The sequence below is a fragment of the Phalacrocorax aristotelis genome, chromosome 22 (genome assembly GCF_949628215.1).
Source record: "Phalacrocorax aristotelis chromosome 22, bGulAri2.1, whole genome shotgun sequence".
NCBI classification, from domain to species: domain Eukaryota; kingdom Metazoa; phylum Chordata; class Aves; order Suliformes; family Phalacrocoracidae; genus Phalacrocorax; species Phalacrocorax aristotelis.
Genome location: NC_134297.1, coordinates 7,114,330 through 7,138,034, shown reverse-complemented (window position 1 = coordinate 7,138,034; position 23,705 = coordinate 7,114,330). Strand labels below are relative to the sequence as shown.

The window sequence follows — 23,705 nt, the reverse complement described above, 5'->3', positions numbered from 1 at the left end:
CTGGGTGCAGGTCTGATTCTGTTTTCCTTGGAAATTGGGAGGAATGCTAAACGCCTCGTCTACCAGAGACTAAATTGTGTGCGGAGCTCTAGGCACGGCTCCCAGGTTGCCCTTTCACCCCTTCACTTTATATGTTCCTCTTATTAAGGAGAAAAATGTTTCAATATGTTGGAATTTGGGGCAAAGCCGGGAAGGAGAGAAAGAGGATAGAGAGTGGAAGGACATTTTCCAAATAGTTTTGGTAACCCTTCGGAGGGTTACATTTAAAATTGATGTCGTACTAAAGCCCCTGGAAGTTTCTTGCCCAGGTTAGTACAAAATATTATCTGCGAACCCTTCGGAGATGACAATATGCCCCAGAAACGTGACTCCGTTGGGGAAAAAACTATCCCTGAAAACATATCCCTGAAATATATGTTTCCTTTCTCTCCCTAGATGCATTACTATTTCATAGGGTATTTTTAAATAGCTAAAAGGATCTGGAGGTTTCGGCTTGCAGAGAAAAAGGCTGAATTCTTGATCCAGTGAAGAGAACAGTTTCGAGGCGATTTCATCTCCCTTTGCCAGCCGTGTGCATCTGCAGCGTCGTCTGTCGTATTTTCAGTTCTGCTTCAGGGGGAAATGGGTTAACTATTTTCAAGGTAAGAGTCAGGAAAAAAAGCTCAAAGTAAGAAACGATGATTTAAAAACGGATATTTGAAACTTCCTTATTTAAAAGGGGGGATTTAAAGTAGCACTTGAGCTCCACTCAGCGTCTCTTTTCGGCTTGACTCCTCAGCAATATTTTTTTAAGAAAGTTGTGAATTTTGTCTTCCTTCTTTTTTTTTCTTTTTTTTTTTTTTTTTTTCTCTTCTTTAAAGTCGCGAGTAGCGCCAGGCGGGCTCTTTGGGCGAAGATGTCACATACCCATGATTAATCTGAGGGAACAGCTGAAATATTGATAAGGGGGAAAACGGAAATCAAATGAAAAGTAGAGGGCATAGAAGAGAGGGAAAGGAAAGCACGTCCCGGAGCTGCGAGCATTACAGAAGCCCCCTGAGGAAATGCCTGGTTGATGCAGCCTGTCTGGATGGGCTGGGAATTTTAACTTCAGCGCTGCTTTGGATCTAACAAGTTTAATCTCTCCTCTTTGCAAAACTGCAGCGGCAGGGTAGTAATCCAGAACTGGTGGGGAGTTTTATTTTTGTGGTCTCAACCTGGATTTTTACAAACTGGTCTGCCACTGGTTGAGGGGAAAGGGTATAAAAGGTGAGTCATTTAAATACTAGTAATAAGAATAAGCAAGAGGCGAATCTAAAAGTAGTTAAAGAGGCCTTTCGTATTCCGACTGATGCTGGCAGGGCGATGCGATTGATAAATAATCCGCAGCAGGCTTCTTCGGGCTGGCTCCAAATATGCAGATGTATTTATTTATACGAACATGCGTAATTATAAGAGGGAGGGGAGCGGGGGTAGGGGGAGCGCTAATCAGGGGTAAAGAGGGGAGCAGGGGAAAGCGATACGGGAATCCTTGACCCTAGAAAATGAACTGGCTGAGCAAAATTACCTTGTCCCTCGACTCTGCCTACCCCCACCCCCCGTCGCAAGCTCAGAAGCAAAAGAAACTGGAATGTGTTAGGAGGGAGGACGACAGAAAAAAGAATTGTACTTATCAGAAACACATTGTCGATTTTATAATCGGTTGCCCTTCTGTGCCAGCTGGCCGTGTAATAAATGCTTTAAAAATCAATAAAAGGGGGGGTTACGTGCAGATAGCGAGCTTTTATTTCCCAGAGTTGTTGGGCTGCGAGATCTTTTGCTTTCTTTCTCTATTTTTTTTTTTTTAAAACTAGCAGATGTTGCAAAGGCGCTGGCTTTGCGGGCACGGAGGTGTTTCCCTGGCTCTTTGTGGGGCGAGGAAGGGGCCGAGGGGGGCTCTCGCCGCCGGGCTGGCAGCTCCCGGGCAGGGGGACGGGCAGCTCCAGCGCCGCGCGGGCTTCTGCATTAATCCGACGAAGGATATTTCGCGATTAACCAGCGGTGTCTGGGTTGTGTTAGAGCCGGGCAATCCGAACTAGCTGCAAAGTTAGGACCCCGCAGCTGCTCTTGAAGAGCTTGCAAAAAAAAAAAAAAAAAAAAAAAAAAAAAACCAAAAAAACCCCACAAAAAAAAAAAAAACCACCCAGGAGTATTGCTCGCTCGCGCGCAACTCCTTAAGCATGTTCCTGATTCTGTAGTATAAATTTTCTGTTGTAAATTCTGGGTAAATTCCTGACTTTTCCCTTCCTACCCCGGGAAACTGGGACCGTCACAACAGGAGCACTTACGAACTGCATGCTAAGGGGATGTGTGTGTGTGTGTGTCCTGCTTCTTAATGGTGCACTAATTACAGTAAACTAATCTGGAAAGGGGGGCTAAAGATCCTGAAAGGAGCCGGTAGAAAAAACAGTTGTCGGGTATTTGTGTGACTGAAGGTTTCCCACAGACCATTACATTTTTCACGATCGTTGTTAATCTCTGCATCTCGGTAGTGATGACTTGGTTGGGGGGGAGAGGCGAACCCCCCTGTTCATTAGGAGATCATCAGGTCTCAGAAGTACAGAAAAACAGATGCACTGCGCTGATGCAAGCCTGAGATAAAGCACAGCTCTGTCAGACTGAGTAACGGCACTATCCGAAATAGAAGGGCTGAGATTGACAACCCGGGGGGAAGGGGGGGGGGGAGGTATTGCTATTTGGAACAATACTTCCGTTTGCTATTTTTATTAATTTATTGTTTAATTATTATTGGTGAGAAAGGTTCTTTAAATCAATAGAGGCCGGCAGACTAATGGCTCGGAATGGTTTCAATGAGTCACGAAAGGCAACTGCCCTTCATTTAGCCAAGTGAAACCCTTGGATACAAGTCAATAGGGTTAACTAGTCTCGACATGAAAACATGAGTATTTCAGTTGGCTTTTAATTGTTGGCTAAGAAATTCAGTTAATCAAATGTCAAGCATTTCCCTCTGGTCAAAAGTGAAGAAGGCTCTTTTCCTGGGGGGTGGAATCCAAAAGCAAAAATAAACTGTTGTTAAAGCCCAGAAATAAAACCCTGCTTTATGAAGTCCATTACTTGACTTTTAGTTACTGGGGTGGACGTTTTCCTGTGTTCTTTAAAGGGTGCACTTAAATGCTTGATCACTTCTCTTTAAATTTTATTACTAATCTTACTTCTTAAACAATACTTTGTTTCTTCACTTTTTTTATATACATATATATGATTTGATTTTTTTTTTTTTTAATTTCAGGTCAATTTTAGGACCTTTAAATATATCTATTAAACAAGTAAGGATGTTTCAGACTGTACCAGACACTTCGTCTTACGTCAAGGTAAGACATGACAGCATCTTTAAACAGGTAATGTCAAAAATTACAATCCTCCAAAATTCACGGTCATTTGTATTAGTTGAAAATCTTGTTCCCGTTCTCACTGCAGGGGTAAAAAATCCCTCTACCTTTGGTGGGAGAGGGGTTAGAGTCTCAAGTATCACAGTTATCATTCTGGAAATATGCAGGGTTGAGTTAAAAGTCATATCATCAGGGACCAAGAATATGTTAGAGTGGTCTTGCCTTTTATAATGCATTGGTGCTTGGTTTGATGGGTTGTACTATAACTAGTATTCTAGTGAGGGTGTCCTGAATTACATTAGAGTAGTGGTTTGTTGCTCTGAAACCAATATGATAGTGGTGGTGTGCTACCAATGTAATATCATAGTGGTTTCTTAAATTGGCTTCCAATTTTCTGATTTCCTAGATACCATTTAGTTTTGAACCAGAGCTAAATTTCATTTAATATCCCTCTACTTTTCTGCTACGCCAACTACTAAAGTCAATATGCAAGATGATATGTGAAGTTATGGGTTTTTTGCAAAGTTTATGGTTCTTTTGTGAGGTACATTTCAAAATGGATTTAAGGGGGAAAAATATTTAATGAGTTAAACCAAAACATCTCTTTCAGTTGCTGAAGAAATGGATTGTCACACCAGGCAATGCTATTTAATACTGGGATTTCTTTCGTAGTTGTTACTTATGGTTTTCCTTGAGCAATGCTCCCATACAATTTAGTCGGCGAACTGACTTTGGTTGGTTTTACAGATAATGTCTAATGCCAGATACTACTAGGTCTTGCGCTCCAAATAGTTGTTTGTGTATCTTTTTTTATAAGGATTAAAAAATGGATCTTATATATTTTGAATGGCCACTTCTGCCTCTTTCTTTTTTATAAGATTAAATACCAAAGAAGGATTGGCACAACCTTGTCCCTTTATAACTCAGTTGAGTACTATATTATATTTGACATCATATAGGTTTTTTTCTACAACAGTTCTCAAGAATGTAAATAAACCAAGCCTGGGACATCTGGGTTACACGTTTAAGGCAAACCCTGCATGCAACAGCACTTAGGGAAAATCTAAAACACAAGCCTCTTCTCTCCCAGTCTGAAGAAACACAGAAGGGTGTTAACTAGAGCTGGGTGGATAATTTGTAATGAATAATTTATTACAGGAATTTTGTTGCTCTCTCTCCCCCCCTTCCTTAGTCAATGATCCAGAAGACGCCAATTGCGATTTTCATGTACATACACATTATTGGAAATGATTCACTGAATGATTTCTGTATATAATCCCTAGGCTACGGCTCATTTTGCGGGCAGTTTGTTAGGAGTATTAGTATTTGAAATGCAATGTTGGTGGGATGACTCCCAGGTCATGTGGCATTACTTGAATTCCCTGATTGGGTGGACTTGTGCAGCCCTCTGGACCAGGTTTCTAGAGCAAATCTGACTGGGAATGGTCAAGATTCCACATTCAGTTGATATACCCCAAAATCACACTCGTAGCTCAGTCTTTCAGGGAATGACGGTGATACAGTTTTGCATATTAAATTCATATAGCTGTGGACCAGCTTCTGGAAGGATAGAAACTCCATGGAAAACAAATTAAATTGAGATCTCACAAAAGCAAATTCACTCAAAGTTCAAGTACAGAAACATGTTCTGCAGCCTGTGCCCAGCCTTAGCGTTCATTTCTCTTCAGAGTTCCTGTATGTGGGAAATGATCTGAGATGTGTTCTGTTTACAATGAAGAGATGAAGGCCCTTTGACATCCTATATTATGGTATCATTGCCTTTTGTTGTGCAGCTAGATCCAGCTGCTGCTCCAGTTTGTAGCAAAATTCCTTTTGAATTAAGTGGAACCAAGATCCAGGCCTAAATAATTTAACATTATAGCAGGATTGAGTGAGTCTGTCCGTAACTGTGTCGGGATAACCTTCTCATTAAGTACAATCCTGCAGGCAAAGTGGTTGGACAAAGTTCTCTCCACGTAAGCATGTATTTTATCTACAAGGAAGAACTCCTCAGGCTGGACTTATATCCGGTGTTTCAGCAGCGGAGGGATAACTGGGCTGTGCGATGCTGAACTCTCTGCCTTTTATTACAGCCCTTCACCATCAGCTGCTGGTTTTTTGGGCAAGGACCTTGTCTTTGGTGTTTTGTCTGTAAAGTTTCATTCACACAAATGTCATTGGGGAAACTACTTGTTCCTGTGCTTAAAAAACTCACCAGCATTTTGACAGAAGTCTCTTAGGACTGACCCAAAGTCCTCCGAAGACGAAGGAAATATCTCCCATTGACTCTGAGAAGTTTTAAGTTGGGCAACTCAGTACTAGTTGTGCGATATTGTACCTGGGTAGCTCATTCAGATTGGTGAGGCTCTTAAAAGTTGGACATTGGTTAAATTCAGGAGGATCAGAGCCTTAAACATACTGGTTAGGTCAGTCTCTGGCCCACCTGAGGTTGGTGACAGTTTCCACCAACTCAGATGCACCCAGGGTCAGCAGAGAGCTGTGACTGGCTTATTTGTAGAAGAGGTGGGATTGACTGATGATCTAGGCAGAAAGTCGGGAAAAGTGGGTATGGAGCCAAGCCCTGCCAGGGTGGGCTTGGCGCTCCTGAGCGAGACACTTTGAGTCTCTGTTCCTGTGTTTCTCCATCTTTAAAGTGCGGATGAAAGTGCTGTGTAAGAACAAGGCACTGGTCAGATTTAGACAGCACCTGCCTTCTCTTTACTGCTTCCCCACACAGATCTTTGAGGACTTCCTAAGTTGTGGTGAGGAAGAAGTTTGAAAAGGAGGGGATTGAGTTCAAATTCCTCTTTTCCCAGGTCTTTCTTTTTTTTATTATTATTTTCTTTCATGTTGTTCCTTCTCCAGAAAAAAACTTATCTGACCATCTTGTGGGAGGGAGAAGTATTTTATTTATTACTTTCATGGAATCTTAGCTGGTGATGTGTACAGTACCCCCATGACACAACAGAAAAAGCAAGATCTGGATCAATATCTTCTGTAAATCCTCTTCAACAAACTCATTATATAAAATAAGTTTTATGTTTGTTTATGCCTTGTGTAGAAAAATGCCTTGTCTCTACGTGTTGTGACTGAGAGGGGGTTGTGGGCAGGGTGTTCCACAGGAGCTCCCAGGAGGAACACATTTGCTGTCCTACCCCTGGGGTACAAAATAGGCTATGACCACCTTCAGGCCATGCTGGTTTTCTTGCCACAGCATTCAAAATGCAAAAAGGCTGGAGGGGGGAAGAGGAGGATTTCATTTTTAAAATGGTTTGTTGTAAAAAGGATGGGTTATGTTGAGTCATACTGGCAAAGTTCAGCCTCTCGGTGTTGTAACCTTGATTTACATCATAACCACACAGGACGTATGGATCTGACCTAAAGCACTGTTAAAAGATCCTATTACAACCTCACGACAGGACTACCCGTTCTCTCGTACACACTTCTTTTGTGGGCCTTAACACGATAGAGGGATAGAAAATTATAAATATATGTGTATTTAAACATTTTGATCCTTACTGCTTTATTCTGCATAACTGATAAAGTATTTCTATTCCTTATACCATTCTGGGGCTTACTGATCTGCAAGTACTTAATAATTTACAGTGTATCAGAGGGTGCTAATCTCATCTAAACATGTGTATTTGACTCCAGAGACTGAAACATGTAATATAATTGGGAAATTAAATTTTAAAAGACAGCACTGCAATCCTGACTGTAGGGATGTGGAAAGGATTAGGTCCGTAAGCAAAGCAATGTGACCTCCAAATACTGGACTTTTAGTTATTGCCATTGCCACAAGCTACTCTGGGCCACAGCAGCCTTTGCTCCCCTTCTGCAGCTGCCAGTTTGTGCTTTAATATGGGTGTAAAGGTGGTACAAGAATAATCTGGGGGGTTGTTTATTCACCCATGCTTTTCTTATGCCCTTCAGCAACATCCACAAGCTTATCTCCTCTTCTATCCCTCCCCTCCTCGCACAGAGAAAGTCACTGCTTCTGCTTTCGGTTCCCCAGCTTGTAAACACAGCTCCTGCCCTGCCCTCCCCAGGGCAGCGCCTGCAGCTCCGCGGGGAGCGCCCCGGGTCTCTGCAGAGCATCCCCGTCCTGGGGAGGGGGGAGCACCTCGGGGCTCTGCAGAGCATCCCCGGCCCGGGGGGGGAGCACCTCGGGGCTCTGCAGAGCATCCCCGTCCCGGGGAGGGGGGAGCACCTCGGGGCTCTGCAGAGCATCCCCGGCCCGGGGGGGGAGCACCTCGGGGCTCTGCAGAGCATCCCCGGCCCGGGGAGGGGGGAGCACCTCGGGGCTCTGCAGAGCATTCCCGTCCCGGGGAGGGGGGAGCACCTCGGGGCTCTGCAGAGCATCCCCGGCCCGGGGGGGGAGCACCTCGGGGCTCTGCAGAGCATCCCCGTCCCGGGGAGGGGGGAGCACCTCGGGGCTCTGCAGAGCATCCCCGTCCCGGGGAGGGGGGAGCACCTCGGGGCTCTGCAGAGCGTCCCCGGCCCGGGGCGGGGGGAGCATCCCGGGGCTCTGCAGAGCAGCCCGGGGCCGGGGAGGACCTCCCTCCTTCTGGAGCCCCTTTTCCAGGTACCAGCCCTGCCAGCCTGGGGCAAGACCCGCGGGGTCAAGTCCCGTGGCCTGTGCAGGAGAAGTCAGAGAGGGCTGCAATAGTCCCCATCACACGGGACCGGGTGTCCTGGCATCACCCCTGCTTTCCCCTTCCTTTCCTCTGCCGCGCCTGGGGATGATGTTTAAAACAGCCTCCCGAGGGGGAATATTGAAGGCAGTTCCCCAGGAGCAGCTCGGTTAGGCGCTGGACGCCTCGGACCGGCGGCGAGCCTCCTGGGGGAGGCGGTGCGTTTGCTCCCCGCTCCGATCCCCTGGTCAGTTTTGGGGAGCACCCACTGAGCAACTGCATGCTCCCCTTTGCGAGCTTGTTCGCGGAATGATCCCCAGCCCAGCCCGTCGACCGGGCACGAAGATGGGCTTTCCCCTAGGGAGGAGCCACCGTGCCAGCGCGGGACTTCTTGCTTAGAAATGGATTTCATGCAGCCATAACGTTTGTGGTACCGTACAAAGAAGCATATTCATGGAGGCAAAATAGTCTGGGTGGCTGGAAACAATATTTGGTTTGTTCTTGCTTTCACTCTGCCTGGAAAATTTACAGAATCCCTAAAGACAGAGGAGGTTGTTGGTTTTTTTTTAAGGACAAAACAGTGAGATTTTCTTTGGAGCGAGCAATGCGACAAACCCTGACACGGACGCGTTATCTTTCCCGCTGGGCAGCAGCAGCCAGAGGCTTCTCGGGGACAGGTTACAAAGGAAAGAATATCCCGTTATTCTTTTTTTTTCTTTTTTTTTTTTTTTTTTTTTACAACAGAAATCCCGCAGCGGAGATGGTGCCTGATGCATCGACCGAGGGGAAGGCGCTGCAGAGGGACCTGAGCTGGGGTCACCACAGGTGCTCAGGGACCCGCGGATACTAGAAATGCTGTTGCGCGGAGCAGAAACCTGTCGTATCCCACCCCCCATCCCCTCCCCCCGAGAGCCTTAGCCTGGCAGAAAAGGGAAAATCAAAGCCTTTATGGGTTGGTTTTCTCCCAGTTCAGGCAGTATTATTCCTACTGGGAGCATCCTCTAGGGCATTATCCGTTTCTGCCTCTTTTTCTCGGGCGGATGGGACCAGGCGCCTCCAGAGAAGGTGGGAATTGCAGTAGCTTTGTCGGCAGAGCGAGCAGAGGAGCTGCCGTGGGCTTCTTTCGTCATTCGCACGCTTCGTGATGATTAATCTACGTATACACCGACTCGTTCTTTTTCTTTCTGGCGCTCATTTCTTGAGGCAGAAACGCTGCTAAGTTGTTAGACTTTAGCAAGTCGCTGATTAATGCCTTATGACAACTTGGTGCTTAAGGATTTAGTCCTTGTTTGCACCTACCTGTCTATTTTAAACAGAAAAATCCCTTCCCATCTCCCGGTGTCCAGCGAATCCCGCCTGGCTTTTTTTACCCGTCCTCAACCCCAGCACTGAGTGGGTAGAGCTGACATTGTTTCTTCCTGCCCTTTATCTTCAAGACACGGTTTGAATTTAGGTGGAGAAGGTGGGAGAAACGTTGTTTCTCTCCTGCAAACGTAGCATGTTGGAGCTCTCTGAAATAAACCGGGCTCTGGGGCACGAGGGACAAGTTTTTACAGCGACTCCCGCCTTTAGACAAGCAGCGTTCGAGCAGCCAACCCCCCTCCCCAACTCTGCGACCTTCTAATGGCTCCATTCCTTCACGATTCGCAGAAAACCGCCCCCCACCAATATGCTGCATCCAGGGAATTTTGTATTCCAGCCTTTCCTATGCTGTCCCAGCCCAGTGTTTGGAAAGGAGGTGTGGAGGGAAAGGGAAGCAAAATGGGAAGAAAAAGAAAGTGAATGCTAAGGGGGTGTGGGGGGAGAAAATGCTTTAAATCTTTCCTGCAAATCTCCAAATATATGAAGTCTGAGGGAACAAATTCAAAGCAGGCACGGACGCCTGAAGAGCAGTTAGAGAGAAATATTCTGTTCCATTCAAGCGCATCAAGGGTCTAGCTGAAGTCTTGTTTGGCTAAGGTCAGACGAGACTGGGTTCTCCAATAAAAATAAATCTCAAATTAATTATGGCCTCAAGCGAGGGGCCAGACGTTTGGAGCTAGTGCACTGCAGCCTGGGTTTTTGGCCTTCAGTATTTTGGGTTTTTTATGCCTCAGTTTTTCAATAATTGCGGGATGGGGGAGGAAGGGAGGGCAGGGGCTGTTTTATTGGGACATGGAGCTCAAATAAAACTAGCCAGGACACCGCTTACCCCACTCTTCGCCTAATTGCTCCGCAGCTTCAAAGCTACTGCATCTTCTCCACCCCGCTTTTAAGACATTATGTTTTACTTAGTACCGATTAGCAGTGAATAACTTTCCGGCTTCAAGTTCCCAAATCCCATGGGCTGTTCCTGTAGACCAAGAGGTAGGAGGGGCCCGATCCAGTCGTGGGGCTGGAAAACGCTACCGATTCCTTTTTATTGCTGTAGCTGAATAGCAGAGGTTTGCCCAATTAGTTTAGTTTAGAATTGGGATTCGTTTCTGGGGATCAAATCCCAGGGCTGTAGTTCGGGTTTTTTGCTTGTAAGAATGTGGGTTTAGAAAATAAACAAAACACGTCGCGTTTTTCATTCTGCAGCAGAGTCGGTGCCAGAGGAAACTCAGACCCGGAAATTTTAAACATTCACTGAAGTTGGTGGAGCTTTTCCCTCTAGTAAAGACTGGAGCAGAATAGAGCCTGGCCTTCTGCAAATACAGCTGCGGGCAAAGAATGGTGCTAAATGTTGTAAATACGTTTACAGAGGATAGTCTATGTAGGAAGCTTGATATACATGTAATGTATACACACAGGAGACCTAGCGCAAGGTGTGTGTGTGTGTGTATATATGTATACAAAGCTAGTTAAGAGGAAGAGGACACTTTGTCACAGTTAATGGGAAAGGAGCCACTTTCTAGAGACAAAGTCAGGGAGTGGCTGCTGGTTTCTGGGGCGTTAGTTCAAAGCGACAGTCCCAGACTGGGGGTTAACTGAGCTCAGCTGATGCCGTCCGGGTGAGAGAGGGTGAAATAAGCCAACCCCCTTTCCCATCCTCCGACACGAAGACTTCTAACCTGCAACTGAGGCCCGGGAAGGTTTTTATTATGTTTATTCCTGTAGAATAACTAGACGGTTTTAATTATGAAGTGATGACCACTAACCCCGTGTGGATTACAGACAGAAAATCCCTATCTTTGAGGTTGTGTAGCCCCGCGAAGGACTGGCATTGAACTAGACCGAGGGGTTAACTCCTTTGGTGCTGGACGTGAAATGGTCCTGAGCCAAATTCCCCCCAAAACCCTTATTGATTTCAGTGGGATCACACCAAAGCCGGTGGGTTTTCACCTTTTTTGCGTGAGGCTGCAGTCGGTGTAACCCGCTGGTAAGGACGAAGAGAGGAGATGGGGACATGCCGAGCGCTTGAGATCAAGACCGAACTAATTAAAAACTTGGGTCGAGAATTTATTTTCATTCATAAGCGGAGCGAAAAATAATGATAATTATAATGATGATGATGATTATAATAATAATAGTAATAATAATAATAGAGGAGTAACAGATTTCTACCAGCCTGTCCCAATGTAAGCATTTGAAATCTTCCGTGGCTGCCAAGATCAAATGATTTTCCAGATGTCTGGTGATAACCACATTAAAGAGATCATAATTCCTTTACTGTATATACATATGCATCTAAAAGCTGAGCATCAGATAGAAAGTTGCGCACATTGATCAGCAGCGTGCCCGGCGATGGCTTTGCTTTCCCCGCCTGTCTCGCAAACAGTTAAATACCCCAAGTCACTGAACAATCACCTAGGATGATTCAGAGCTTGGCGCACGAAGTTTATGAATATTCCAGCCTTTTCCTTTTCCAAAAAGTTTGAGATAACTTCAAGGGTGGGTGGGTGGGGTTTTTTGGTTTGTTTGTTGTGTGTGTTTTTGTTGGTTTTTTTTTTTTTTTTTTTTTTTTTTAAGGGGGGAGGTAAAAAAAAGAAGTAAAAGATGAAGCAAAGGTTCTATTGTTACATTATTTGGGAGGAAAATAGATTGTTCGGCTTGTCTGTTATAATGTTTAACAACTTCGCTCATTACCTTATCTCTTGGACTTTTTGCAAATCTTATTTTAGACCGAACACAAGAGGTAAAGCCCGGAGCACCCCTGATGGCCCCGCTCTAACAAGTGACCCGAACATGCTTCCATTCGAGTCATCCTCAGACATGCAAAATAAGCCCCTGAGGGTCACGGTGCCCGTCTGGCAATAAAATGCAGACTTGGGCTCCTAAAATATCTCCTGCTGGGACGGAGGGGGGTCTGTTTGACATCTTCCAGCCTTTGGGAGCACTGGAGATCCGCTGCCCGTGCCGGACTTGTCCGTCTCCGCAGCCCGGGGCACGGGAAAGGGTGTTTTGCGAACGGCGGGCTCCTCTCCCGCAAGCCGGGCTCGTTTTCAGGTGGTTTCTCCCCGCCGCCCTCAGCTCCCCGGCTCTCCCCCACGGAGACCTGTCGGTCCCGCAGCCTAAACCCAAAATGCCCCGTGAGGTCCGTGGGTGACAGAGGGTCCTTCCAGGGTATTTTTCCCCCTCCCTTCCTTTCGCGGTTAAGATCCTCAGCCCGTCCTCTCCCTCACCCCCCACCCGCGTTGTTTTTTCGGAGCTGGTGGAGAGTGTTGTCTAGAGAGGAAACCATTTGGGTTTTGAAAGGATGCGTTTCACTCTTCCCTTTAACCTCTTGCTTTTCGGGTTGCTGCAGCCTGCCATGTGGTACCGCTGAAGGGGGGGTGGAGAAAAGAGTATTTGCGGGGGGGTGGGGGGTGGGGTGAGGGCAGGGAAATAGAAAAAGTAATGAGGAAAGCAAAGGGTTAACCGTGATTTCTTTTAATTGAACTCCAGTTCTTGTGGCCCTAGGCAAGGGGGGACCTGACCCCGCTAGCAGCATCCAGATGTGCTGCTCTCCGGGGACCCCAGCGCAGACCCCTGGATTGTAAAGCAGACAGGGGGGAGGACGGGGGTGGGGGGAGAGGGGAGGCGGCGGGGCTGTCCCCTCCGCTCCCCCCCCTCCCCGCTTCACCTCCCGGCTGCAGACGGCCTCAATCGCTGGCAAGCAGCAAGCCAAAACCTCCAGGTCTGGTCACGTTCGGTCCCGTGTCTGCATCCGAACTAAAAAGTTGTAGCTGAATTGATGAAGCTAATTTCAGAGGAGGGGGAGGGAGGGGAGGGAGGGGCAAGGGGGATCTGCAGCTCTCTCCTGCCAGCTTGGGTCTTGGAGAAATAAAGTATTAATAAGACATCTCTGCCGCAGCCGAGTAGAAACACTAGTGGCATTATTGCATTTCCCTTTTGGAAGGGGCGGGTGCAGAATAACTTTGGATATAATTTTGATTTCCCCCCCCTCCCCTCCCCGTGGTTGGACTAAAGACAGGGGGAAACAAAAAGACTGGACACAACTGGCACTGGACAAGGTAATCCTCTCCCCCGAGAGATCTGACGTGCAGGAGCGTCCTCCTGCCTTGACACTTTTCTTTCTTGGCTTCGCCCTCCTTTTATTCCACCCTCTGATCTTTTTCCTCGGGCTGCAGCAGTTTGCAGAAGTGGGGAATAAAGGACGCCCAGAGCGTTGCATGATGTGTTCCGCTGTTAGCTGCTTGCTACTTTTGCAAGGGGGGGTGGCGGTGGTGGAAGTGGAGCGGGGAGCTGGACAGGCGGGTATTGTCTCCTTTCCTCGGATCCTTTGGAGGGTTTCAGCCTTTCCCGGAAAAAAAAAGGGAAAGCGCGTTTCTTTTCTGGTGACCGCTCCCGTTTGAATGAAAGAATTGCACGGCAGGGGCTCGCCAGGTCTAAAATGAGATTTAAAGGCTGGTGGTTGGGTTTCTGCAGTGCCCATGCTAACACGGCAATCGGGAACGGAAAATTCAGCTGATCGGACGCTTATTGTAAATTTTTGTCATTTTTAGCTTATAAAGTGGGGGGTGTCACCCCCTTCTGAGTGGGGTTTTAAAGGTCTAGGGAGAAACTTGCACTGTGAGAGGGGGCTGGGGAAAGTACTCCCAGCCCCTGAGGTGGAACGGATGGGCTTCCATCCACCTCAGCACCTTCGCTTCCGAGCCCAATATCCCATCCCTCGGGGTGCCTGGGAGCGAAGGGAAGGGATGAAAGTGGAAAAAAGCCTCCGGTTTCCCGCAGACCCGTTTGCAGCGTGTGCTTTAATTGCTGGAGTCGTTTGTCCATCTTGCATTATTGCACTTACCGCTCATTTCTGGCAGGGACCGAACCCTCGTCTCACCCTCCGTGCTGGGAGGCGTGAAGGAGAGGGGCCGAAGTATGTTTTAAATACGTTTTAATCCCCAGACTTTTTATTTTCTCCCCCCTGCCTGCCGCGACCGAATCGTATTTACGTTCTTCTCCCCTTAATTTTTGCCTGTGACTGGAAAACGCATTAATAAAAAAATCTGTGGGAAGAGACGGAAATTCAGTGTCAGGCTGAAGCCGCTCCAGCCAAAAGGAAAAAAAAAATTGCAAAAAACATGTTAAACTAAACTGTGGGATGACACACGGCGCTCGCTAATACGGTCTGGGGTGCAAGGCAAGGTCTGCGTTGGACTGGCTGCCCTGGCGACAAACAAGAGCTGACAGAGGTAGCTATTGTTCTGCCCCTTCTTATCTAAATGGAGCAAATATCCTGTATGTAAAATATATATATTTTCATCAAGAAGGCAGGACCAGTGGAGAGACGAAAGTTTCCTCCTCGAGTGACTTCACTTCCCAAAATTAGCAGAAAAAACGTTTCATCCGGTTAACTGTCTCTTTTTCGCTCTGCTGCAACAACCAAAGTTAAAAAAAGAGAGAGACGAAGAGAGAGGGAGGGAGGGAGAGGGAGAGAGGAGGAGAGGGGATACAGAGAGGAAAGCAAAACCGCTGGAAGGGCAGGGAGAAAAGCGAAAAGAGAGAGAAGGATAAAAAAAAACTTCAGGAGGCTTCGGTTGCAGGCTAAACCGGGTCAATGTGTGGAATATTGCTGGTACCGGCTGGAAGTTATTCTAGATGGACGGCACTATTAAGGTAAGGGGGGCCGGAGGGGCTGGGGGACCCCTCTAGCGGGGGGGCGCTGGGAAGGGGCGCGGGGGCTGGGGTCCGGCTCCGTCCCTCCGCCCCGGAGCGGCCGCTCTCTCCTCCTCCTCCTCCTCCTTCTCCTCCTCCTCCGCCGCCGCCGCAGCGTGCCGGGGCTCTCCCCTTCGCTTCCCCGGTGCCCTGAGGGGGGGCTTCGCAGCCAGCGGGGAGCCCGCCGGACCCGCTCGTACCCCGCTTGGCGGGGCGGTGCGGGGCTCTGCGCCTTCCCGCCCCGCGGAGGGGGGTCGAGGGGGGGCCCCGGGGACATGCCCGGCTCGGCGGAAAGGCAGTGACAGCTCCTGCCCCCGGGGCTCTGCGCCGCCCGGGGCTGCGAGGCGCCGCCGAGAGCGGCGGGGGGGCGCTGGGGGCGGCAGGGGCCAGAGCGGCTCCGAGCTGGCCCCAGATGTGAGCCCCTGGCTCTGATTTCCTCGCCCGGCCCGGCTTGAAACGCGCTGCCGGTTCTGGTGGTCGCCTGTGTATTTCCTCCAGCAGTTTTTGTTTTTCGGTTGTTTTTTTTTTTTTTTTTTTTTGGGGGGGGGGTAGAGAGCGAGGGACGCGGCCGTTTGGAGGAGAAACATCACCCTAGCTTGGGGCGAGGCAGGGGGAAGGGGAAGCAAAGAGTGTGGCAAAAAACCACGACACAGCCAACCTTTGGTGGCCTTGAGCAACCGAGGACGCTGCTGGGACTTGGAGAGCGGTTCCCCCTCCTTTCCCCCATCCAACGGGCCGCTCCTTCAGCCTCTGCAAAGGTAAAGCCAGCCTTTCCCAAGCCCCTTGAGGTGGCTTACGCTGTTTCTCAGAGCTCTAGCCAGCAGAGAGCTGGCTTTCTTGCTTTGGGGGACCCTTGTGCAATTCTTATGGGCTCTTCTTGAGGGAGCGCTGTAGCACAGAAGCAGCTCGAACAGAAGAGCCTTGAAGCGAGAGACGCTGTGGGTGTGTTTGGGTTGGAGGATTTCGAAAGATGCCTATCGCCTGGGTGGGGTGTTGATCTCTTCTTAAAAGTTGTCTTTTTTTTTTTTCTTTTTTTTTTTTTTTTTGCTGACCTGGGGAGAAAGAAGCTGCAAACAGGCAGGAACTGAAACTTTCTCCCTTAGATTGCAGCTTGTGACAAGTGCACTGTTTGGAAGGGTCCCAAAAGAAGGGGGAGGGAAGGAGATGGCCAGGAAGAGAGAATGGAAAAAGGAAAGAAGGAAGGAAAGAAAGGGTGAGTGTTGGAAAGGAGGAGAGAAAGCAGGATCATTGAAAGCACAAAATTTGGAAGGTATGGCAGGAATAAGATACGTCTCCCCCACCACCTCCTCAGATCCGTAGCAAAAGTAACCCGGGCCTCGTTCAGGATATGTTTAGTGCACCACAACCTTCTTTGATTTGTGGAGGCCTAAATATTGTGCAGTGAAAGTGCAGAAATTTCCCATCTGTACATTTGCTGCGGTGCACGCATGGACTTGTTTCTCTGCACAGGCCATGAGCCCCCCACACCATCCTCTGAAAGGTGCTGAAGTATTCCCATGACCCTGTAGCCCAGGGTGCCTACGGGGAGCTCCTCCTCTCCCCAGTCACCCCGTGCTGCAAAGAACTGTTGCTAACCCCCTTCGGCCCCCCCAGTTTGGAGATGAGGAACTGCGACGCTGAGCAGCTAGGCCTACAGTCACGTTGGGGAGGCTGTGGTGAAAGAAGGAACTCAGCCGCATCCCAGGTCACTGCCCCAGCTCCTGGATCTGCTCGCTGACTGCTCTGCAGCCTTTTCTTATGTTGTCCTGCTTCACTTGCAGTCCAGAAATAATTTGGCTGTTTGAGCTAAGAGAGATGGGATCCAGATACACTGGGAGCCTCCTCTTGGGTTCATTCACTGAGCAATTCCAGGACCATCACCAAGTTGCTGCAGGTCCCCATGTCTGGCTTGCCTCCTCCTTTAATTCATCCCTTTTCTGTACCATGCATGTAGATCAGTGCTCCTGTGGTGCCCTCCGGATTATTTGACATTTCTTGCAAATTTTCTTGCCGGGGAGAAAAAGAGTGGGTTTCTAAGGGATATCAGACCCACGCATTGACAGATTTGCTGCATTTTACCGCTGAAAGGAAGGGGTTAGACCACCTTGCCTAGCCTGCCTCAGGTGAAGGGCAACGGGAGAGGATGTGGCTTGAGATGCTTAAGTGTTTTTAATGTGCTGAGCTCTATATATAACCTGTGCTTCAGGGCAGATTTTCGAAATTCTAGGACGTAGTAAAGCAAACCTGTACTGTAGCCAGAGGAAAGCAATTTAAAAGCAATCATATCCTTAGGTCTGCTCTCCTGTAGGTTCTATGCATTGATTTCTCTCAAAGCTGTGCGTTTGGGTTAGGAAATAACATGTCAGAAAGATGCACGCAAGTGACTAGAGAGCAAAAGGAACACAGAAAAAGGCTCTTTTATCATCTAGAGCAAGCACACAGTGAGGGACCAGATGAAATCTGTGTACCAGCGTGGTTAGGAAGCTCTTCCCTCCGTAAACTCAGAAACATACCTGTCTGTGTAGAAGATAGTGCTGTGCAGTGCAGACTAGGTATCGGAGAGGGCTACACGCTCCAGGTGACTGTCTTCAGTTTAAACAATGCAAGTGACTTTTAAGTCTTTGCGAAACTATTCCATGGACTAATTGTTTTAATTGAGCCAAAGACTTAACTTGGCAGAAGGAGTCTGAGACCAGTCTACTATAAACATCTCTCCCTTCACCCTGTGATCCCCAATATTGGACCCGTAATTTCATCTTAATCTTTTTATGTTATTCAGAAAGATTTCTGACAACAGACTCTCTGATGGCTGGTTTTGCTTACCTGGAATAATTTAACCAAAACCTGCCCAACCGCAGGGTAACTTTGCAGGGAAGGGGTAAATCCACTGTAGCCTTGAGCTGTCCCGAGGGCTCACAATCACACACACCTGGGGGAATGGAGCATGGTCAGGGAATAGACGTGGTCAGGATGACCCTGGGCTACGTATGCATCCTCTGTGGATGTTATGTGCAAGTGTGCATTGAAGTTGTTCTCAGAATTTTTTAATCCAAAACTCAGGGAATTCCATGGATATAAACATGCATTATGGGATCAGCTCAGGACTGTAAGTGATTTTTCCCCATCATGCACTGACTTTGGTCACAAGTGATATTGCTGAGCCAACACACCAGGTCTAGAACATGTCTTTATTTCTTCATAAACAATTATTTATCTTGAGGGGAATTAGATCACTTACTGGTGTAGTGGGAGGCAATTTCCGCTGCATTCTTCAAATAATCTGCTTAATACCTGACATGGGAGGTGGACTGGCTGGCTTGGAAAGTGACTTCTAGAGCAACGCTCTAAGTCTTTTATGCAGGAAGAAGTGCAGCAAATCTTTACCATTATCATCTCATTTCCATATTTAGTCCATATTCTGTGAACAACACTTGCAGAAGATGATTGGGAGCCAGTGAAACTCAGGACGGCTTATGTTTGCACTAATTTTAAATAGTCAAAACCATTTTTATTGTGTGCCTGCAGATACTTCAAATCACATCTTTTGGTTAACATCCCGCTTTGACTTAATTCACATTGTGTTTGGGGGGTTTAGTTTTTATTGCCTGAAATTATATCAAAAAAAGGTGCATCTAATCTCAGCAGGATGCCCATGCATGGACTTCCTCACAATAACAAATCGTGTAGTTTCAAACTGGTTTAATTGTTTCAGTTCCACTTTGCATGTGGACAATAATTAAAGTAAATACACTTTCCAAAGCCTGACTGTTAACAAAAAAACCCATTTTGTGTAACTGCTGCCTTTATTCTGTGAAAACTTGTTTATTGTTATGTTCTGGACATAAGGGATAGACCATCTGAAGGACATTCAATGAAAATTTCACATTACTCGAGTAGATGACAACCACACTTGTGTCCTTCCACAAGAAGACAACTTGTATGTTGGTGTGGCTATAGCGAAGGGTGGGGTAAGGTTTCTACTGCAATCACTGTTTCTTGTCATTTGTGAACTGTTGGCGTTCGCTCCCGTCCTGAAACTTGGCCATCAAGATCTTCAACTAAGAACTGTTTCCTTTCTGAACAAGTTTAAATGTCTGTTTTGCCACTTCTAAATTGCCCAGGCTTTGGCCCTTTAGAGATGGCCTTTCCTGGCAAAAAGGCGTTGACTCCCAGGGCAGGCCTCTTCATCTCCAGATTGAGGGGAAAAAAAAGAAATGTTTGTTCATTGGAAACTTCCCACGTTGCTGTCCCTCAAAAGCAGTTTTGAACAAAACCATCTGAAATTTCCAAGGCATAAATGATGATATTGCCTGATACCCTAGTCCCTATTCAGGTGGCATTTGTATTGCATAATGGCTTTCTAATATATAACAGCAAAAAACTGTCAGAAATGTTTTGTAACTGGGATATTTTTATAATGCTGCTTCATTTTCCTTCAAAGATCCGTATGCAAATGCACGCCTTTTGCCTTAGTATGAACTTACAATCACGCCGTGGTGCTGGGAGCTGCTGGCTCGAGGTGTTCCGTACTAATTCCCGCTTGCTCCACCAGGAAAGTAATTTCAGAACTGAGTAGCTCTGCTGCTCTGTGGTAGAATTTCTCCTGCTATGGGAAGGAAGATTAACCTGAAGCAAACCTGATACACAACAAAACAGCACCAACTGCTTAGATTGCAGGCACTTGGGGTTTCACTCAGAGGCTTTAAAGAGGTGCTGTGAGCCTTGTATAGTTTCTCTCTACCACTGTGGATTTTACCCTAACAGGATGTGGGCACTTTAAGTAGTAGATGCATGTCTTGAGGATTTCATGCTTTTATTTTAGGTATTTATTTTAATTTTGTGATACTCCTGCTGCAAGCTGGGGGGAAAGCCCGCCTTCTGTCACTCCTTGCAGCATTTCTTCTAAGAGGGTTTGCTGGAGTCTTGGAGTGCAAGAGTACTATTCATTGGAGTATTATGAGAAAGGGACAGAAATCGAGAGAAGCAAAGGCTAAGGTTGCACCTTGAAGTGAGGTCTTAGATGAGATAAGGTGAGATGTGGTGGGGGAAGGGCATCTGAAGCAATTTTTGCAGGAAGCGGAGTTTATTTTCTTCAGGCCTCTCCCTCCTGGTCTTACAGAAGGCTTTCCTCTTCATTTCTGTTCACATCATCTCCGAAGGATCCGGCCTAGAACTTATGAACGTACAACCAGAGCATCTTCCATTCTTTTTCTCCCAGTAAAACGCTAGTGTGTGAAGTTCTTTTGCAGCACCCCATAAGTTGCCTTTGAAAAATGGAAGTTTCTCATTCTGCTTGAGTTTACTTGACCACTTAAAGAAAGACCCTACGTCCCATCTCTGTGCAAACATGCACAAGCAGGAAAATGAAAGGAGCCAAGGGAGCCTTAACTTCAGATTTTCAGATATTTGTGGGTTTGCTGAACACCTAATGCTGCAGAAGCACGGTGTTACTGCTAGAGCATGCATGAATGTGTACATGGCTCGCCTAGAAAAAACTGCTCTAATACATTAAGCTTAGCTCTATGACTTGGTTTGAAGCCAGCTTTCTCCCCAATGTAAAATTCTCTTTAGATCTTTTGTTCTGAATTGAACAACAGATCTACTTCCAGTGTCTGTGCCTCTCATGTGCTCTTGTGCACATGTGAACGTGAGCGCACAACGCACATGTAGCCCTGGCATGTAAAAAGAGCCGCCTGCAGCACACTTCTCGATTATACAAAGCCCAGTCACACTTCCACGGGTGATGCCTAAGAACACTTTCTGAGCGAACAAATGTTTCGTTACAAGGCTGTGAGTGCATATTTATAGCTGTTTTTGAAAATACAGACTAAAATATCACCACACAAATGTGGTTTTCTGCCTCCTTCTGGAAATAATTTGCCTGATGGTGGACCCATGTCTTTGCTAACCTGTGTGCTGTGTCATCACAGACGCCTGGGCAGTCAGGGTGCCAATCAGATAGCTTATTACTAACCTAAATTGTGCTGGTATAAACAGCAACGTATGGCACAGGACAATGTGTAATCTACTGACTTCCAAATATCAAAGCCTTCAGAATGTTAATGCATCTACTGGTTATTTTCTTTCTTCCTCTCGTTACCCAGGCCACATAATTACTGATGCGTATCTACACAGCTAGTAACACTGATCTAGAAACTTGCCTCTTGTAGTAAAGCCGCAAACGTTACCTCCCTCCTCCCCCACCTCCGCTACCAAAAGCTTTTCCTTTAGCTGTAAGACAGAGACCTAAACAAAAGGGATATATGTTACTGTATGTTACTGGTGAAGATATTTAAGTACATCCTGACAAACCTCCCGTTTCTCCAGTGACAAATAGCACCAAAGGCAAAACTTTGAAATAATGACCTGACAGGGACCATCAGTATTTGATGCCAGAGACACTTTGATGCATCTAATTCTGTTTTGCTTCCAAAATAGGTCTGTATGTGCATATTTATCTAACTAAGCAAGCAGCTTCATTTGTAAAGGGACTGGTAGCCTGTAACTCTCATTAGCTTTTGAAGGTAACTGTTCCCTCTGAAAACCAGGGTGCTTTCGAGGTGCTTAACATAGTATTTTGGTTCTGTATGTAAACATGTTGATTTGCAAAACTGGCTCAGGGGCACTGAATATACAATTCTCACTGAAAATAGGTGGGAGAAGGAAGGCTAAATCCCACAGGCATCTTGCAAAATCTCAGCCTTTGCTTCCCTTCAGTGTTGGTGTGATGCTGTAAAGAAAATGACCCTAGCTCTTCATGTGTATCAAGCATTCTTTATTTTCCTGAATCTGTGCTAAAATATGGTGAGAAACGCAGCTCAGTAGAGGCTCCTGTAGTAAATGCCATGGATATTACTGGCTTACGTGCATATACCTTGTTCCTGTTCTTCCAGCATAGACTAACCTAGAGTTCAACCGACCACAGGGCTGTAAAGGAGCAAGAAACAATAAAAAAAAACCCATAAAGCCCCCACCTCCCCACCCCCCAGCCCAACTAAGCTGCACACCCAGGAATTGAACGTTAGCCTACTGGCCCACGCTTGTCAATCATGCAGAGGGAGTGAAAATAACATAACGGGCAGGACAGCCTTTAATTAGTCATTTGCTGATTTCTCACTCAGCAAAAAACCTGCCCTTCTTAACTAATGCTGGTTTTGATCTGAGGGAAGGAGATAAATCAGCAAGAATACAGGTTTTTTTACAGTTTTTCAACAGTTGCTGAGTGAAAAAAAGAAACTGGAGTAAGGTATGGTGGGGTCAGTGGAAGGTGTGCTAACTTCAGGAAACCGATTTTTGTACGATGAGAAAATTCTTATTTGAACGTTTTTTATAGCAGTTTTCTTTAAAAAAAAAAAAAGAAGATAAGGAAAAGATTAGGAGAGGTTAAAATACCTTTTTTACAGCTAAAAGCAGAATTTGGCTCTCTGATTTCTTCTGGATAGCTCTTCTTGTTGTTCCAAGCTTAATTGACTTATAACTGCATCTGAATCAACCTCACATCAGTTGCTTTTTATCAGCCAAAGTGAGACTTCCTGTGCTCCACAGTCTGGTTTCCTGATGTGTTTCCTTTTTCCTTTTAACAGAACAAAGGAAACTGAAACTCCTCTGCTGCTCCTGTTCCAAATCTCCTTGGGACTTAGCATCGAGCATTTGCCTTTTATTTTTCTGCCCAGCCCCTGAGCTGCCTGGTGTGATAGTGCCCTCTTTACACCCAACCTAGCTTTGTGTTGTCAGCGGCAGAGGGGCAAGAACCGCATTGTTGAAGTGAAGCCACTTCCAGAGCAGGGGGCAGCCACCATGCTCTAGTCTACCAAAGCAAAGCAGAAAAGGAAAATCTTGGCCAAAGACTCTGCATGTTACTAGAGATACAGGATTTTTAATGTTCTGCTGAAGCAGATAATCAGGTGTTGAGATCTCATTGATTTGCACAGGCTTGTATTTGTGAACTTATTTGGTATTTGAACTTGGTGCTGGAACTTTGTGTCCTGAAATATGTAGGTCACTGGCAGAAATGCTCCCCAAAATGGTTACACATCTACAATACAAATGGCATCGCCCTAGAACATATTGAACTGGCAGCCCTATACATGATAATACGGACTCTTCAACCACGCTTAATAGCAGTTACTCTCTTCTTATAACTATTTTTCCCTTAGCTGTTATGGGGCTGCAGTTCTATTTCAGTCCTGCCAGTCACATCAGGAATACGTTACGGAGGTGAAGGACTCAATGCAAAATCCAAATTATGCCATGCAGTAAGGAGCCTGTTCCCTTGGGAAAGCAGCCCTTGTCCCTGCTCACTGCAGGGGGTTTGGACTAGATGACCTCTAAAGGTTCCTTCCAACCTAAACCATTCTATGATTCTGTGATTTCCCAGCTACTGCCCCCCACGCAGCTGACAAGCGTACCGTTTTGCCGAGGTGCTCCGTCCCTTCCTAATCTTCACGTGTCAGGGCTGATGCTTTTTCTTTTTAAGAATCACAAGTTCACTTGAACGGCAAGAATCACTTGTCTTCTTGCTCAGATAAAGGAACGTGATCTCAGATCAGGGCTGGGTAGATGCCTGTAAAAGTGCTTCTGAACACAACTAAAAGCAACTACATAAGTATGGAGTTATACGTTAGCACAGAGATAAGTGCAAACATGGGCCTGA

At 46.6% G+C, this 23,705-nt stretch overlaps 1 protein-coding gene across 4 annotated transcripts in view; it reads left to right on the top strand.

Moving 5' to 3' along the window:
* Positions 1 to 887: 887 nt before the first annotated feature.
* FLI1 (Fli-1 proto-oncogene, ETS transcription factor) overlaps positions 888 to 23,705 on the top strand; it is a 91,326-nt gene continuing 68,508 nt past the window's right edge. The window contains exons 1-2 of one of the 4 annotated variants that reach the window (XM_075116071.1): positions 888 to 1,248; positions 3,269 to 3,350. In XM_075116071.1, coding sequence (XP_074972172.1) covers positions 3,312 to 3,350 — 39 coding nt within the window. In that variant the 5' untranslated portion in view covers positions 888 to 1,248; positions 3,269 to 3,311. Of the gene's footprint in view, positions 1,249 to 3,268; positions 3,378 to 13,368; positions 13,417 to 14,725; positions 15,014 to 23,705 lie in introns of those variants that run through there. The other 3 variants (XM_075116070.1, XM_075116073.1, XM_075116072.1) reach the window with 3 other exon arrangements.